Below are 16810 nucleotides of genomic sequence, written 5' to 3'. Positions count from 1 at the left end.
TAATCTGTTTGCCCTGTTTTCCATTAGTCTAAAGGGTTAGGCCCCAGCACCCAAGGTGACGTGGGGACAGGGTCTGAGCGCAAGGCATCCTGCATCCTGATTCAGCCTGTCTCCTGGAGATCCTGCATTATGGTGAATTATTGCTGGGAACCAAGGCTTCCTTCCAAACTTTAAAAACAGATTTCTCAATGGAAGCCCTTCGACCATATCTCCTGTAGCGAGAACCTGTACTGAGCCCCAGGAACCTCTGCTTGCTGAGATGCAGAGAAGTTGGGAACTGTGTTTGTCCTCCCTTGAGGGGGCTTCCTTCTCATGTGAGTGTGTGAGTGTGTGTGTGTGTGTGTGTGTGTGTGTGTGTGGCAAGAGGTGGCTGGTGCAGGGATTCACTGGGTAAGGCCAAGGCACCGCAGAAACAAATAGAGATTATAATGAGGTGGGGCAGGGTAGGGGTGCTTCCCTGACCTTGGATGGATAAGGCTGGAGGGACGAAGAGGCTGGTGTTGCCAGTGTAGGTGTCAGGGGACAGGGACGGAGGAGGGGACAGTGTGACCGTGGATGGCAGTTTGTCATCCAAAGCTGGGGATGCCATGCTCAGGAACGTGGAGTAGATCCTCTGAGCAGAGGGGAGTATGCACTAGCGGGTGTATATATGCCCCCCAAACACACACATGTATTTACTGCCTTTATTCTTTGCTGAAATATTGCTGTATTGCTGCTTGTGGGCGTAGGATAGTGTCTGTTAGAGTTGTTCAGGGAAGAAAATCGTAGGATCAGAGAGTCATGATTAAATAAGCTGACATATGAGAAAGCCAGAAGCTAGCGATTTACGGTTTTTCACTAATTCCTCCTGTATTTTGTGCATCGCAAAATGCCTTATGGAAGATGTCCTGGGCCTGCCCTTTCTAATTGCAAAGCCCTGTCTGACTGAACCGTCCTCACAGTGGGGCTTGTGTCTGGAACTCTCCTGGACACATTGAAGCCACTGCCCCCAGGGGAGAGTCAGACCATCGGGTACATTGTGCATTTCCTGGGGTCGCTTCATTAGACATTTATAAGAGGAGAGGATTCAAACTCTGTTTGAAAAAAGAAAAAAATAGACTTCTCATACTTTCTCTTGCAGTTTCTTCACTGTTATCTGGCCAGATGGAAGGAGAGAGATCAAAAATGCCTTTAATTTACAGCATGAATATCTGAATGTACAAAATGAGAAAACTGGAGGTTTCTAGTCCTGCCAGGGAAAAACCCAAATGGCCTTTAAATGGTGTAGAAGTCAGGCCTTTTTGGACCTGCTCACACTCTTTGCTTGTCTGATGAGCAAGACTGTCTCAGGCTGTGATCATCATACCGTCTTCCTGGTGGAAGTGCTTTGAGCCCCTTCTCTTGGGTGGACTGGGGGCTTCCTAGGTCTGTTTTTGCATCTCATCTTCCCATGTGTATTATTGCCTCCATAGGGCAGGACTTTCTTCAGACTCCGTGTGTGGAAGGGGCTTTGTGTTTCTGGAAGAGAAAATGGAAGGCGGGCATCCAGCGAGAGAGGGAAGGACATTAGTCTTGTTGGAAATCGTCCTCCAGCCAAAGCTGGTGGGGCATCCAGACATGGGATTGTTTCTACAGAACATTCCTGTCATGGCTACCTTACATCTCATGAATGCCACTTGTCCACTGGGGAGGTGGGGCACCCCTTTTCCTTCTGCCCTCCCTAGTCAGGGGCTGCTTTCTGTTGGTGGGCTGGACCTCTCCTTGGGGTGCCCCCTCACCAGGCCCCTTGTGACATTGGTGATTGTGGCTCAGTCTCCACGCTGCCTGCCCGCAGAGGCACATGCAAGATGTTGCACCCACAAGAGGAATAGTGACTTTGAGCAGACAGAGAGACAGACACTGCCCAAGGCACAAGACCACCCTCTGCTTGCTTAGACACGTCTGGATGTTAGCCATCAAGGCCCATTTCCCAACCACAGGCACCAGATACAACCAGAGTCATGTCAGGAGGGGAGGGCTGTCCAGGTGGCTCGGATGACCTGTCAGGATTCCCCACCCCAGAGGAAGGCCCCGCAGGCCAGCACCCATTTCCCCTGGGGGAATGATTCTCGGCTGAATTGTACCATAGAGCCAACAGCAGAAGCATCAGAGGATCTAACTTTATGGATACCCGTGCAAGTGAACACATTAAATACAGTAAGTCACCATAGGGTCTCACGTCATGAAGAGTGCTCCCGTGGGCTCTTTGCAGCCCATGAGCTTGGCTAGGCCCAGCTGTCCTAGCATAAGTGGTGGGCACGCGCTCCCTGGCTTTCCACGGAGAACATTCTTCATTTAAACTGTAAAGAAAAGAAAAATCTTTCAATGAGAGGAAAGAGAAGACCATGCAAAGTAAAGCCATTTGTACCAGTGAGGTGGGAGGCATTTAGTGTGCAGCTCTGGAAGTCCGGCCCGCTCTCATCACAAAGTCATGATTTTTGACCACTGCACTGTGAAAAAGGAGGCAATTCACCTTTCTTGCCCAGCTCTCCCCAGCTAAGTGCTCTACATGGGCGAGCTGCCCTCCTGGGTCTCGTATGGGTGGGGGAAAGTGGGCATCATCCCACATTCGCGGTGAGCTAGCTGTTCCTGAGTCTGTGTCTAGGCCACCACGCTAAGTGACGGGAAGAAGGCGGAGGACATTCGTACCTAGATCCTGTTAGCTCCCAAAGTAATTTCGTTGCCTCCCACAGTTAGCAGTTCACATGAAACATCCCACATTTTTATTAAACATTATTTGAAGCTCTGATAGGAAGCCCAAAAGTCTACAGCCTGGGTATCCAAAACAAGCTTGACTTCCCCTCTCATGGACTTCTTTTTCTGCTCTTCTTACAAACTTGGGCACAATTTGGATGAGTGTTTCCTGGGCCAGAAGGAGCTTTAGGACCCACGGTTACGTGGAGGGGAGCTGCTGGCTGGAGCAGTGTTTTATGGACTCCTTTCAGTTTGTCTGTGGCAGCTGACTAGTGGTTCCCAACAAAGGCTTTCACTGACTCAGCTCTGAACATGACTCATAAATCTCCTTTTCCCCTCTTGCTGACTTTTATAGACATCTATTGTCCACACCCTGACCACACACTGTCACCCATCGGAATCTCTAGTTGACTCAGGTTTACACTTTATAAAGGGCCCTCTGAAAGGAGTCTTAAGTGATTGGAACCTAAGTTCCAAAGGTTGCAAGAATAATATTTCATGTTAGGGTGACCCTAAACATCCAGATATCTAGATGATTCTTATTTTGGAAGTTCTTTGCTGGCCACACGATGTCATTGTGAATTTATTCAATAACTAAGTTTCTTTCTCTCTCCATTCCTTCATTGCTATGTCACTGTTTCCCTGAATAATGAATCATCAGACCGTTGCATGGGGGACTCATGATGGTACCAGGCAGATAAAACCTCGACGTTGACCGTGGAGAAGCTTGTGGTATAATTTTCATGTGTTCATGGAAGCTCGCTGAGGTCGGGGCAGGGGTGGGGTCTCATCTGGGTTGTTTCTGGGAACTGGGCTCAGTGAGGCCACCGGCAAGGCTCGGGAAGCACGGCTACCTGGGGGGATTGCCAGAGTGGCTGGGGTTAAGGATAGACGTGTCCACCTTGCATTTCCCAGGTCGAGGGATGTGCCAGAGTGTAGCGAGCATTTCTCAGTTGGAGGGGAATTGGGATTGCAGGAGCAGGCAGCGCTCAGGTTTCCACTGCCCATTTCCTTTAGAAAAGCTATTTTTTCCCCCAGAAAATGAATCATTGCAACCAAAACAACATTCCCTGGAGAGGAAGAATTAAAATGTGGAAGTTATTTTCTAGCCTCCCCCAGAGGACAAAGGGAGACGAGTGAGCATTGCAGTTCATCAGTGACTGTTTTTCAAAGTATTTTTATTTCTTAAATATAATGAGAAAAAATCATTATCAAGTTCCCACGTGGAAGACAAAGATGTTAATCCAAAACGACATGAGGTCCCCTCATCAGGGGCTGACTGGGAGGACAGAAGGCACCCTCCCTATCCACAGTAAATAAACTGCAGTCAGTGGGGGAGATGCATGTGCTTGGTATTGCCCCTTTTGATTTCAACCCATTCTTGCGTTTAATATTTTTTCTTTTTAAGGAACTATATTTACCAGGTTTGGTTGGTATGGTGGGGAGGAATATTAGGATTTTCCAGCTAACTTGGGGTCTATAATTCAAACCATTTCTCAGCCAGTTGGAAAATGTCATGCTTTTATTTTGTAAAAATCATTGACCTTTTAACACAACAAGCTTTATAATAGTCAGTTGGAGGAAAATTCAAGGCGATACGGAATGACCCACTGGGCCTATAGTGGCTGTACAAAAAGTTAGAAATTAAAGACCCTGAAGAGTAAGGCTGAGCAGTGATTCTAGTGACTCTGTCTGGCCCCCAGCCTACTTTTGTAAATAAAGTTTTATTGGAACACAGCCACACTTATTCATTTGCATACTGTCTATGGCTTCTTTTGCACTACAACAGCATAGCTGAGTAGTTGCAGCAGAGACCGAGACCGTAAGGTCTGCATTTAAAATATTTACTAGGTAGCCCTTTATAGAAAAGGATTGCCAACCATCCCCTGCTTTAGTAGAATAACATAATTTTCATTTATGTTGCATGTAGGCTTCTCTGGAGACCCAGAAATGAGCTGCCAGTCCCCAAGTATGTCCCTGTCCCCTGTATGATTCATTAGTCTCCTATCTCGCTGCTGACACACTATGGGACCCAGGACAGATGTGCCACGAGTAAAGAGTTACTCTGCCATTTGCTGGTCCTTGCTCACCAGGGGCCAGAGTTCCGATCAGTTATGTAGCAGTAAGTAGCTGTGAGAAAGAGTGCTCCAGAACTCTCAGGGTAGAAATTTCACCTGGGTAATGAAAATGTCACTTACAGAACTCACTTGTGTTCTTCAGTTCAATTAAAGGCAATAGCTATTTCTTGAGGACATCCTCAGTCATTCTGTGTTTGCTCCATTCCCTTCTCCCCCCACCCCCAGCCTCATGACCTAGATTTCTGCTGGGTTATCACTGGACACCATGGGCAGTCTGTGTGCATGTCTGTCTGTCTTTCCACCATGCCTGCTTACACACACACACACACACACACACACACACACACACACACGCCTACACACACAGTTTTCAACACTGACTGGGAGACAGGAACAATAATCTCACTCTGCTCAAAGACATTGTATAGACTGAGGTACCAGTTCCTACTGCTAGCTTTTAACTTATTATCATTACCGATATCGTGCTTAATAGTAGCTAGAAATTTTTGAGGACTTATATGTGCCAGGGACTGTGCTGGGGGTTTCTCACGGATTCTCTCATTTTCTTCTTACAACCCCACAACCAAGGAGGCCCTGCTGTTGTCTCCACCTTACCAGAAGGGCACTAGGACCCTGGAAGCACACATACTTGCCTGAGGTCACAAAGAGCTACCGAGGAAGCAGGGTTTCTGGCAACTCCGGCCACCAGGGCCTTTTCCCCCTCCCAGAGGTGGATGCCAGACCCAGGAGCTCAGAGACCCAGTGTGCCCCACTAGCTCTGCCTCCTATTGCGGTGGGTGTGGCTGTCTGATAAATTCCTGGGGACTTCCTGAGTCCAGCCAGTGCTCACTGGCCTTGCTTGGTTAGATTCTCCAACTGGTCTGCTTCCTTCCTGGGCCCGAACCAACTTGCTTTATGGACCCCATCCTGCTGGGTGGTCTCCACAACCCTGCTTGCAGCCACAGGTGGTCTCTGGAGGTGGCACAGGAGCACCCATCTGTGGGTACCTCTGGCCGCCAATATAGTCCTTCCTTTCTCTGGTCAGGAGCATCTCTAGGAAATGTTAGGTCTGTGTGACTCCATTCACCCTGCAGTGACCTTCCTGCTGTGCAGAGAGTATGTTTATTGAAATTCAAGTGAAGATAAGAAGAAAGGATGATACTGGAGTTACCTGCCTTAGCAGGGGCTCAGGACCACCACAGTGGGAACATAAAGGTTAGGACAGTTATGCGAAGCAGGCATGGGATGAACAGGACTCACTTTGAGGCCTGTGCTGCAGGCATCACGCTGGCCCTTTATTGTATGCATGCGTGCAGAGATACTTCTCATTTATGGCTCACGAGCTCTCTGCCTGGTGGGTGTCAGCCTCACTTTAGGAGTAAGGGAAACAGAAACTCATGAAGTTTAAGGGACTTGCTCAAGGTCATAGAGCAAGTGGGCTGGAATTGAAATTTAAATCAGCCTGACCCTGAAGTCAGAGATCCACACATTCTCAGTAGGCTGGGGGTGAAATGCCTGAGTCAGCTCCAAGGAGACGAGGTGGGGGGGGGGGGGGAAGGGGGGGCTCGGCCTGCAGTCCTCGTGTCCATGGTCAGGTCACTCAGCCCTTCTGGGTGGTGCCTCCTGATTTGTAAGGGGAGGTAACCAGAGCCAGCTCATTCCATCCATAGAACTGGATGGACATAACATGAGATTATGGTTTTTCAGAAGTTTGCTGTGGCTGAGGTTGGTGAGGGAGCCAGAGGCCATTCCCAAAGAGTCCGATAGCGCTTTAGTTAATAGCTCCCGCACACATGACAGTTTTTGTCTTAATTTTTAGTCTTTAGGACATAGCTGTACCTTTATTTTTATTTTTATTAAAAAAATTTTTTTTTCAACGTTTTATTTATTTTTGGGACAGAGAGAGACAGAGCATGAACGGGGGAGGGGCAGAGAGAGAGGCAGACACAGAATCGGAAATAGGCTCCAGGCTCTGAGCCATCAGCCCAGAGCCCGACGCGGGGCTCGAACTCCTGGACCGCGAGATCGTGACCTGGCTGAAGTCGGACGCTTAACTGACTGCGCCACCCAGGCGCCCCATGTACCTTTAAATGTACTTCGTGAGTACTGTTACTCTGGATTACCCATGATCATTGAGAAATTTGTGGGAGTCAGTGTTAGGCAATCACATCAGAATTCAGGTAGGGTTTGGCTCTGGCTCTGACCTTCCTTTCCTCCCTCTCTGCCTGTCTCGCCCTCCCTTCCTTCTCTCCTTCATTCATCAGATACTTATTGAGCACTCCATGTGGGTAAGGAGCAGGTCCAGACATCATGGCATGTGTAAAGATGGGTGATGCCTGGTCCTTGCCGTCAAAAAAGATAACCTGATTTTTTTTGAGTGTCTGCTGTGGGCCAGGCTTGTGCTGGGTACTGTCACATGTGTAAACTTAATTCTTTCCAGAATCACAGCTGTCCTCTGAGGGAGTTCTCTCGCACCCCTCGGATCAGAACCTCCAGGGTCCTCCCTTTCACTCAGAGCAAAAGCCAAACTTGGTCCAGTCTCCCTGGTGTGCATCCCTATGGCCCACTTCCCTCAAGTCATGGTCAAATATGGTCTTATTAGCAAGGACTTGCATTGACTTCTGAAAGCTCCCAGAGCAAGACTCCAGCTCACTATAGTGCTCCCTAGCCGCCCCTCCCCCACCTGAGTCTCCAGTATTTTTCTCCACAGCAGTTACAAGCAGGTGACGATATTTACTTATTTACTTGCTTGTGGCTTGCCCCCACTCTCCTGCCTGCCCCCCACCATCTAGGAGCCACAAGAGCAGGAACTTCGCAAGGTGCCCTGGCACTCAGGGAATGCCTGTGGAATAACCCACCCTCACACATGAACACCATGTTCCTGCTTCAGTGAACGCACTTCGTTACCTCTTCACAGAGCGATGCCATGTACATGGATCAGAGGCCTCGAGGTCGCTAAGATTCAGCTTTTCTCAAATTGTTCTCTAGATTCAACACACTCCCAATCAAGGTTGCAGCAGGCATTTTATAGAAATTGACAATGTAAATTCTAAAATCTGCAAGGAAATGCAGAGACTTAGAATAGCCAAGAATCTTAAATAAGAAGAACAAAATTGGAAAGCTCACACTACATTGCTACCAGAAGTCCCTGTAAAACCAGAGGAGTTAAGCTAGTGCAGAACTGGCATAAAGATAGACAAATACAGGATGCCACAGAGTCGGGAAACAGAAGAAGTTTCCCTACACAGAAGGTTCGCTGTCTTCAAATAATATGCTCAATATGTTTCCAGGTGAAGTGCCTCTAAGTTTAAAGCAATGGGTCCAATTGTCAATCTGATGAAAGTTCAATAAGTATGTCTCAAAGTCTAAAAACAGAGGAGATAGTATATTCGTTGTACTTCTTTGAGGTTCATAATTGGATCTACCGCTTTAAATTTAGAGATTCTTCATCTGGAAAGGGGGTATCTGAAAGCTGAAGAAAAACACTGTGTATTCTATGTGTAAATGTAACTAACATGCAGTTTAAAAATAAGTTTATCGCTACCTCAGCTGGGTGATTAAGGCCAGAGCCACAGTGATACATGCTGTTAATACCCTTGACATGAAGTGATAAGAATGGCACTTTACCCCGGTGAATGTCCTCCTAAAAACCCACATGTCCAGTCTGACCATGAGAAAAAAACATCGGACAAACTCAAATTGAGGGACATTCTACAAATACTCCTTGAAATTGTCAAGGTCATCCAAAACAAGCAGAGTCTGAGAAACTAAGGAGGCATGATGACTAGGTGTAATGTGGTGTTCCAGATGAGATCTTGGGACAGAAAAGGGACATTAGGTAAAAACTAAGAAGATATTAATAAAGTATGGACTTTGTTTAATAATAATGCATCAGTGATGGTTCATTAATTGTGCTAAATGTACCATACTAATATAAGGTGTTCATAATAGCAGGTACTGGGTACAGGATATAAAGGAACTCTCTATAATGCCTTTGTATTTTCTGTAAATGCAAAATAGTTCTAAAAAATAAATTTTATTTTTCTAATTTTTTTAATGTTTATTTTTTGAGAGAGGGAGAGGGAGAACATGAGTGGGGGAGGCAAAGAGAGAGAGAGGGAGACACAGAATCGGAAGTAGGCTCCAGGCTCTGAGCTGCCAGCACAGAGCCCGATGCAGGGCTCCAGTCCGTGAACTGTGAGATCATAACCTGAGCTGAAGTCAGATGCTCACCGACTGAGTCACCCAGGTGCCCCAAAATAGAGTTTATTTAAAAAAAAAATGTTTATCCTGTGTCTGCTACAGTGACTTGGTATATAAATGGACCTGAATAGAGATTCTGTTAATATATGTATAGGATCACACAAGACATTTGACAAAAATGCCAGTGCAATTCAATAGGAAAAGAAATGTCTTTTCAAGAAATCACCCTGGAGTAACTGAATGTCCAGATTGGAGGAAAAAATTAAAAGATGACCTTTGACTGCTTTTACCCCACACATAAAATTTAATTTGCAGTGGACTGTAGATCTAAATGTGAAAGCTAAAATGATAAAGCTTCTAGAAGAAAACAGGATAATTCTTCATGACACTGAGGTGACAAAGATTTCTGAGGACACAAAAATCACTAACCTTGAAATTAAAAAGTTATAAATTGGACTTCATCAAATTTAAAAACTGTTCACCAAAAGATGCCGTCAAGAAAGTGAAAAAAGGCCAGCCACAGACTGGGAGATGTTCACAAATTGATCTCTAGATCTGGCAAAGTAGTGTATGCAGAAGAGAGAAACGTATAAATCAGTACAAGGAAGACAAAAAGAGCCCAATTTTTAAGAAGAAAGAAAAGAAAAAGGAAATGGGCAAAAATCTTGAACCGACACCTCACAAAAGAAGCTATCCGTGGTCAAAAAGCACATGAAAAGATACTCAGTATCATCAATCATGAGGGAAATGCAAATTCAAATCCCAGTGAGATCCCACAACACACCCACTAGAATGACCAAATGTAAGAAACCAGTACCAAGTGTTGGCAAGAATGTGGAGCTGCTGGAACTCTCATATGTTCCTGGTGCAAATGTAAAATTGTACAGTACTATGGAAAACAGTTGGCAGTTTTTAATAAACTAAGCATATGGCTACCATATGATACAGCACTTACACTCCTAGGCATAAACACCCAAGAGAATGAGCACTTATTTCCACCAAAAGACGTGGGTATAACTTACACTGGTGACCCGTAGGGAAGGCAGTATCTGCCAACCTTCTCCACTTATAAAGTTACCATTTTCCTTTGTAATTAATAAATATATTGAGGGAAATACTTTTTTTAAAGTTTATTTTGAGAGAGTGAGAGAGAGAGCATAAGTCGGGGAGGGGCAAAGGGAGAGAGAGAACCCAATAGGCCCTTCACTGTCAGCATGGAGCCTGATGTGGGGCTTGAACCCACAAACCATGAGATTGTGACCTGAGCTGAAACTAAGAGTCAGATGCTTAACTGACTGAGCCACCCAGACAACCCTTGAGGGAGATGCTTTAAACTATGCAGATATCCTGAGTCTTTTCAAACTTTTGCTTGTTAACTTAAGCATCCATCAGTGGATCTTGCCTGCAACAATTATTACTATGGGGTACTGATGGTGATTTTCTATTTCCATATTCTTTCTACATTTATTAATTGGAATTCTTCTGTAAGGGAGATCTGTCCCCCTGCCCCTGTTTCTTTCTTTCTTTGTAGCAGTATAGACGCCTGAATAGTTTCTTCTGTGGGTTACAATCTATCGTTACTGATTTTGTGGCTTAAATAGTTACAAGACACTTCTCTGCCACGCTCTCCTTCCTCAGCCTCTCATCATTATTGTATTATTATTTCTTGAGTGTTATTATTTCTACATGTAGATGCCTATACTTCAAATTTGGACAGTTGTAAAAGGTTTTTAAAAGACTCCAAATAGTTTGTGTTCCAGAAAAATCCAGACATATCCAGAACTGGAAGAGCTCCTCAGAGATGAACATTAGTGGCATGCTGGGTGTCCTTCCTGTTCCCCTTCACACCTCTCCACCCTTCACTCTGCACTGGGGGCTTCCCCACGTGGATGATATCATGGCCTCCCTGCCTCAGCCTTCTGGGTGGTATAGCTAATAAGAGACACAAACAGGCGATGAGATGGGTGGAGAGTGAAGTGAGGTATTCCCTTGACTCCCCTCTGAAAAGGTTTCTTCATGCCGGCTGCATCCTTCCACCAAATGCTGCCTCCCCAATATGACACACTCCTTCCAGGCTTGGCAAACCATTTGCCTCTGGTCCCTTCACCCTCAGAGCTGGTAACAGCTCATCTGATACCAACCCTAGGTAACCATACCATCCCTCTTGGTTCCCCTAGACCCCACCCACAGCTTGGTAATGAAGTCCTGTTTCCTGTTGGGATTCTGGCTAATAAATCTCACAAACGTCTAACATACTTAGAATATATATTTATCGAGAGTAAAGATTCTATAGCTTCCCTCCCTTGTTCACTCTTGGGGTTAATCACAACAATAGTTATTTTCTCAGCTCCAGACAGACTCTCCTCTGCCTTCACTTAAGTTCATTTTCTCTTCCCTGGCTCTGTGTGGTCGTAAAAAAACAAACTGCTCAAAATCCTTTTCATTGGAAACTCTTTATGCAACTGGGAAGAGTAGTCGTCACCTCTTAAACTTCTCTACTCTTCCTTTACTTGCCTTTGACCCTCCCCCTTTTCTTGTGTGCCTTTGGACCCTGTCTAGCTTCTGCACATCATGAAGTAAAAGAATGGCTCAAAAACATGAGGCAGGAGGAACATAGCCCTGTTCATAGCAGCACTACTCATAACAGTCAACAGGTGGAAGCCACCCAGTGTCCATGGATGGATGACTGGATGAACAAAAGGTGGTATAAACACACAATAGAATATTATTCAGCCCTAAAAAGGAAGGAATGGGAGCACCTGGGTGGCTCAGTCGGTTAAGCAACCTACTTCAGCTCAGACCATTATCTCATGGTCTGTGAGTTCAAGCCCCGTGTCAGGCTCTGTGCTGACAGCTCAAGGCTGGAGCCTGCTTCAGATTCTGTGTCTCCCTCTCTCTCTGCCCCTCCCCCACTTGCACGCACGTGCTCTCTCTCTCAAAAATAAATAAACATTAAAAAAAATTGATTAAAAAAAAGAAAGGAATGGAGGAATGGTGGTTGCCAGGGTCTGGGGAGAGAGGGAATGGGGAGTTAGTGTTTAATGGACACAGAGTTGCAATTTTATAAGATGCAAAGACTTTCTGGAGATGGTGGTGATGGCTGCACAGCAGTATGAATGCACTTAATCCCACTGAACTATACACGTAAGAGTGATCAATTTTATGTCATGTGTATTTAATTAAAAAAAAAAACCTGGGGAGGGCATGGGACACAATGGGCTCAGTGACAAGACAGTGAGGACTTGAGTGTGGGGCTCCTGTGGCAGGTGCTACTGAGGAACTTGGCTTAGGGGCCCTGTCTCACCAGGTACAGTTGAGCAGAGTGGCACAGACAGGGGACAGATGACAGGAATCAGTGAAGGCAACAGGAGGGATGGGGAAGAAGAGGAAGGAGGTATAGGTCATCACAGCTTCATGGATTCAGGAAATGTTTAAGGACAAACAAATATAAAACAGAGAAGATGTGGTCAATAAAGAATAGCTATTAGTCACTCCTAAATGTTTCATTTATGACTAAGCAATCCCAGTAATCCAAACAGGATTCCGGAACCTCAGGAAAGCAGTGTGAAGCCCACATCCCTCCTGAGAATGTGCTCTGTCCAGGGGCACCTAGTGAAGGGTTTGGTTTGGCTGGGTCCTTGCTCGTGACCTGGATGCATGGGCAGCCAGCACTTTCTTCAGAGCAGGGACCTGGGGTAGTGCATCACTAAATGAGTTGATGCCGCATTTTTCACATCTTAAAACTTTGAACAGATTCCATCTGGGAGACATTAAGCACATGCCTGTTTGCAGATGTGTTAACCCCATTTTAATTACGATACAAGCCTTAACTGCCGAATGGCGTGTCTTGCAAGTCTATCACCAAAATATGCCTTTCCGTTTACTGAATGGGGCATGTGTGTAAACAAGGGCTGTAGCTAGAATTCCTCCTCCTCTTCCAGCTCACACCCATCCCTGTGCACTTGTCAGACCCAGATCACAAAACCAAATTATCTTAGAAATATTCATTTGCCCCAGGAAAAGGTTATCTAAAACTTTAAGTTTCGAGAGTGTTAGTGCATTTGCAAAGTGTTGGTTTTGGAGTTCTGACTTCAGACCCTCTTACAACAGAAGCGTGTGGGCAGTGGCGATTCAGCTTCCCTGGGGTCCACACCCGTATCTCAGCCACTCTGCCCTCTATGCTACCGCATAATTCCCCTACAGTTCTCCCTGCAGGCTGTGGCCTCATGGACACCCTGAGAGTGTTTCTGCTCTGAGGGCTGGCTGGACGGGGTTCCCCAAATAGGCGGGACCCTGGGAAACATGTGAATGAAATAAAGAGTCCGAGCATGCCTGCATGTGACAGAGGGACCCAGATCTGTGGGGCAGCAAGAAATCCAGCCAGCTGCCTAGGAGAGTACAGGTTCTGGGCGGTGAGCTAGTCTCTGATGACTTTGGGCTACAAGAACATTCCTGGATTGTTACTTAATTTTTCACATCTGTGTGCCTTGACTGTCTAGGGAAGTGTAAATGCCTGGAAGGACTACAGATTATAGTCCTTTGGGGCCCCAATTTCTTCCCAGCTGCATGTAAGAGGGCTCTGTGTATTTGAATGGCCAGATAGATAAATGCTGTTCTTTACAATGTCATGGGCACCTTGCAGGTTTAAGGTTTGAGATAAACAGATACTTCCTTGAGCCCGGTGTAGACAACAGTTGTCAAAGTGCAGTCTGGGGGACCCCTGGTGGGTCCAGGAGGTCAAAACAGCTTTCCTAATACAAACACATTATTTGCCTTTTTGACGCTCATGAATATACAGTGAACCTTTCTAGAAGCTCCTTGAAAGCTATGACTGCATGGCTCTGACACCTAGAATGAGTGCTTGGGGATTTAAGATTTTTCAATTTGAACCCACATGCATATACAAGAGCTCTTTGGATCCTCAGTCATTTTTGAGAGTGTAAAGGGTTTTGCTGGAACCAAAAAGTTTGAGAACCTCTGGGCTAAGACTTGTGGGTTAGATCAGAGCAAAACAACGACCCCAGGAAAGACCTAGAAGAAAGGTCTGGAAGCAGACAGTAATCATCTGTTCTTTTTTTGCAGGAAAAACTGCGTAGAAAATCTAATGGATGAAGATGAGAAAGACAGGGCAAAGAGGTAAGAAGGAGCATCTTCCCTGCCTTGGTCTGTTCCGTGCCATCTACGAGGCTCAAACATGCTTGTCCTCTTCCAGCATAGATGAGCTATCCTGTGCATGTCCTATGCAGCGGGACAGGCCACTAGGGACATGTTCTTGGTACCCACTCTCCTTGAAATATTGTAGTGCTCTACTAAAAAAATGTAGACCAGCTCCCCCAATTTTGTTCCTTATCCTGAAATTCCTCATTGTCTGGGACTTGCCAGGTGGTTTATATTTTCCACATGTTCATGTCTTAACCTTGGTGACTTGGGTCTCCTTTCAGAGGCCGCTGGCTCTTGCTTTTCCAGCACAGACACTGCTTAGCAAGGCAGCATGACCGGAGAGCCAGGCAGACCTGAGTTCAAATCCCTGCTCCGCTGTGGGGAGTTGCCTGGCTTTGGACAATAATAGTAACAATCATTCCCAGATGTTGACCACGTAGTAATCATCCTCATGTGCTACGTGCTTCCATATACCCTATCTCAGTTTTCTCACCTGGCACTGGAGATATCGTAGCCACCTTGCACTGCTGTGGGATTGGCCAGAAATCCTAGTTCATTTGCTGGCATGTCAGAGCTCTTATAACCCTATTCTTGCTTATTCCTTCACTGGGCATTGATTGATTACCTACTGTGGGTAAAGTGGAGTCATAAAGCTGATATTTTGAAGGTAAAGACCTGTCAAATGTTACTAACATCGCACAGTTTGCCCCCGTGGGCAGTTACTATGTCAGGCTTCAGGGAAATAAAGATGATACGAGGAGGACACAGGTGAATGGAGGTGGTTGGTAGGTGACTACAGATGATCAAGCTGCAAGTGACAGGCCCAGCAATGGAGTGTGTTCTCCTGGGAAAGTCTTCACTCAGGCCCGAGGACAAGCCTTCTTCCCCCAGTCTCATCTCTTTCTGTTCCCACAGTTGTGTGTGTACCTGGGGGCAGGGGGAGGAAGAGGGGACGGGTCCTTCAGTCCCCTGTGACAGGCTCTTGAACAGTTGCATGGCTGAAGGGATTGCCCGCTTCCCTTCACAGAACCCACTGCCTGGTTGTCACTTACAGAATCCTCCACTTGCAAATGTTGCAGCCTTCAGAGATCCCCCAGTTCGGCATCTCCAGGGAGAGGGGCATCTGTCTTTCCAGCGTCACCAGTTGGGGGTGGAAAGGGTGGTGGGCATGAAGACAACAAAACCCCAGCCACTCCAGACCTGCTAGACCTGAATCTGTAGAACACAGAGGGAGTCTGTATTGGTTGTCAATTCCCCCAAATATCTCCTTAAAGAAAAATCAGGGAGCAGGGGAAATGGCCAGAGTTGCAGGCCAAACGGGGTTGGCATGGAGTGAGGATTGTCGAAACTGGATGGTCAGCACGGGGGATCCATCATACTCTTATCTCTATACTTTTCCATGTTTCAAAATTTTCTCTGATAAAAATTTGAATAGACAACAATTCAAATAATACCTCAGTTTATTCTGAAGGAACATGCCCTTCCCTTGGCATTGGGAAACAGGACTCCCCACAGCCGTGCTTCTCAAACCTTAGGCCACAGCCTTCAAGGGTCACAAAATCCCTGTGGTCCCAAGTAACAAGTAGACGAATAGACTAACCCAGACCAGACAAGAATAGAATCTTCCTGCCCTCTCTCACAGACCGACTGGCTTCTGGTTCTTTCCTCTGTGTGTTTGACCTCTTGGTTTCCTCCCAGGTAGCTGTGGATTGTGTGCAGAGGCAGACAGCAGCGCTGTCCCAGATGATGAATTCCAACAAACCCTCACCTCTCCCCGCTTCCACTTCCTCACCTAAAACACTAGGCAATCATTTCTGTCCTGCAGCAACAGGGTTATTTGGGGAGGCAGCCACAAAATACACAAGCTCTTTCGTGTGTGTGTATCCGTGTTAATCGTTACACACGTGTGAAAATACAGGACACTCTCATACATTTACAAGGTATTCTCCTTGGTTAGCAGCATGAAAAGATGGGTAGGGGTGGCCAGCAGTCACCGAGTGCTTCTTGTGTGTCCCAATCCTCTACACTAAGTACTTTTCTATGCATTAGCTCGTGTCATCTCAGTGTTCTCTGAGGTGTGTTTCATTGTTATCCCCATTCTACAGAGGAGGAAACGAAGGCTCAGTAACGTGGCAAACATCATAAAGCTCTCACAAATGGCAGACGTTAAAGTTAAACAGGCTTCCTAACCTCAGATTCTGGTCCTATTCCCCAGACTACAAGAAAATCCCTTCATGTAGGGACTAACCCAGTCTGTCTGGCAGGCCCACACTGAGAGCTGTGTCGTGGTGTAACTTCAGAGTCCGTGGGAGTTTGCTTCTGCCATCCTCATGTTAATGTCACCTCCCAGGCCCCCCCCCCACCTCAGCCCTCCCTCTACTGCACTGCTTACCTCAAAATGCAGAGGAGATGAAATGCTACCATTCTCAGGGGTCACCGATGGAGACATTCCAAGAAAATCTTGGCTAAAAGTTCTTAGAAATAAATCAGGTCGTATGCAGTTTCTTTCCATTCACTCCCACCCCCGGTGGCTTTGAGGAAGTGGGCACGCATGCTCTCACACTGCCCGTTTGGAAGTCTCCAGGCACACGTCTGGGGTAGTAAGGTTGCTGGCTGGCCCTCACCCCCTCTCGACCTCGGATGGGGAAACAGGTCTA

The 16810-nt window shown here is 46.4% G+C and overlaps 1 protein-coding gene across 8 annotated transcripts in view; it reads left to right on the top strand.

Annotated features, from left to right (window-relative positions):
- NPAS2 (neuronal PAS domain protein 2) overlaps positions 1-16810 on the top strand; it is a 158969-nt gene that overhangs the window by 60450 nt on the left and 81709 nt on the right. For 7 of the 8 annotated variants that reach the window (XM_023251580.2, XM_023251579.2, XM_023251581.2 and 4 more), the window contains exon 2: positions 14076-14129. In XM_023251580.2, the coding sequence (XP_023107348.2) occupies positions 14098-14129 (32 nt within the window). In that variant the 5' untranslated portion in view covers positions 14076-14097. Of the gene's footprint in view, positions 1-2310; positions 3445-14075; positions 14130-16810 lie in introns of those variants that run through there. The other variant, XM_003983890.5, reaches the window with a different exon arrangement.

The sequence above is a fragment of the Felis catus genome, chromosome A3 (assembly GCF_018350175.1).
Source record: "Felis catus isolate Fca126 chromosome A3, F.catus_Fca126_mat1.0, whole genome shotgun sequence".
NCBI lineage: Eukaryota > Metazoa > Chordata > Mammalia > Carnivora > Felidae > Felis > Felis catus.
The sequence above is the reverse complement of the archived record's forward strand: the minus strand, read 5'-3'. Positions and strand labels throughout refer to the sequence as shown.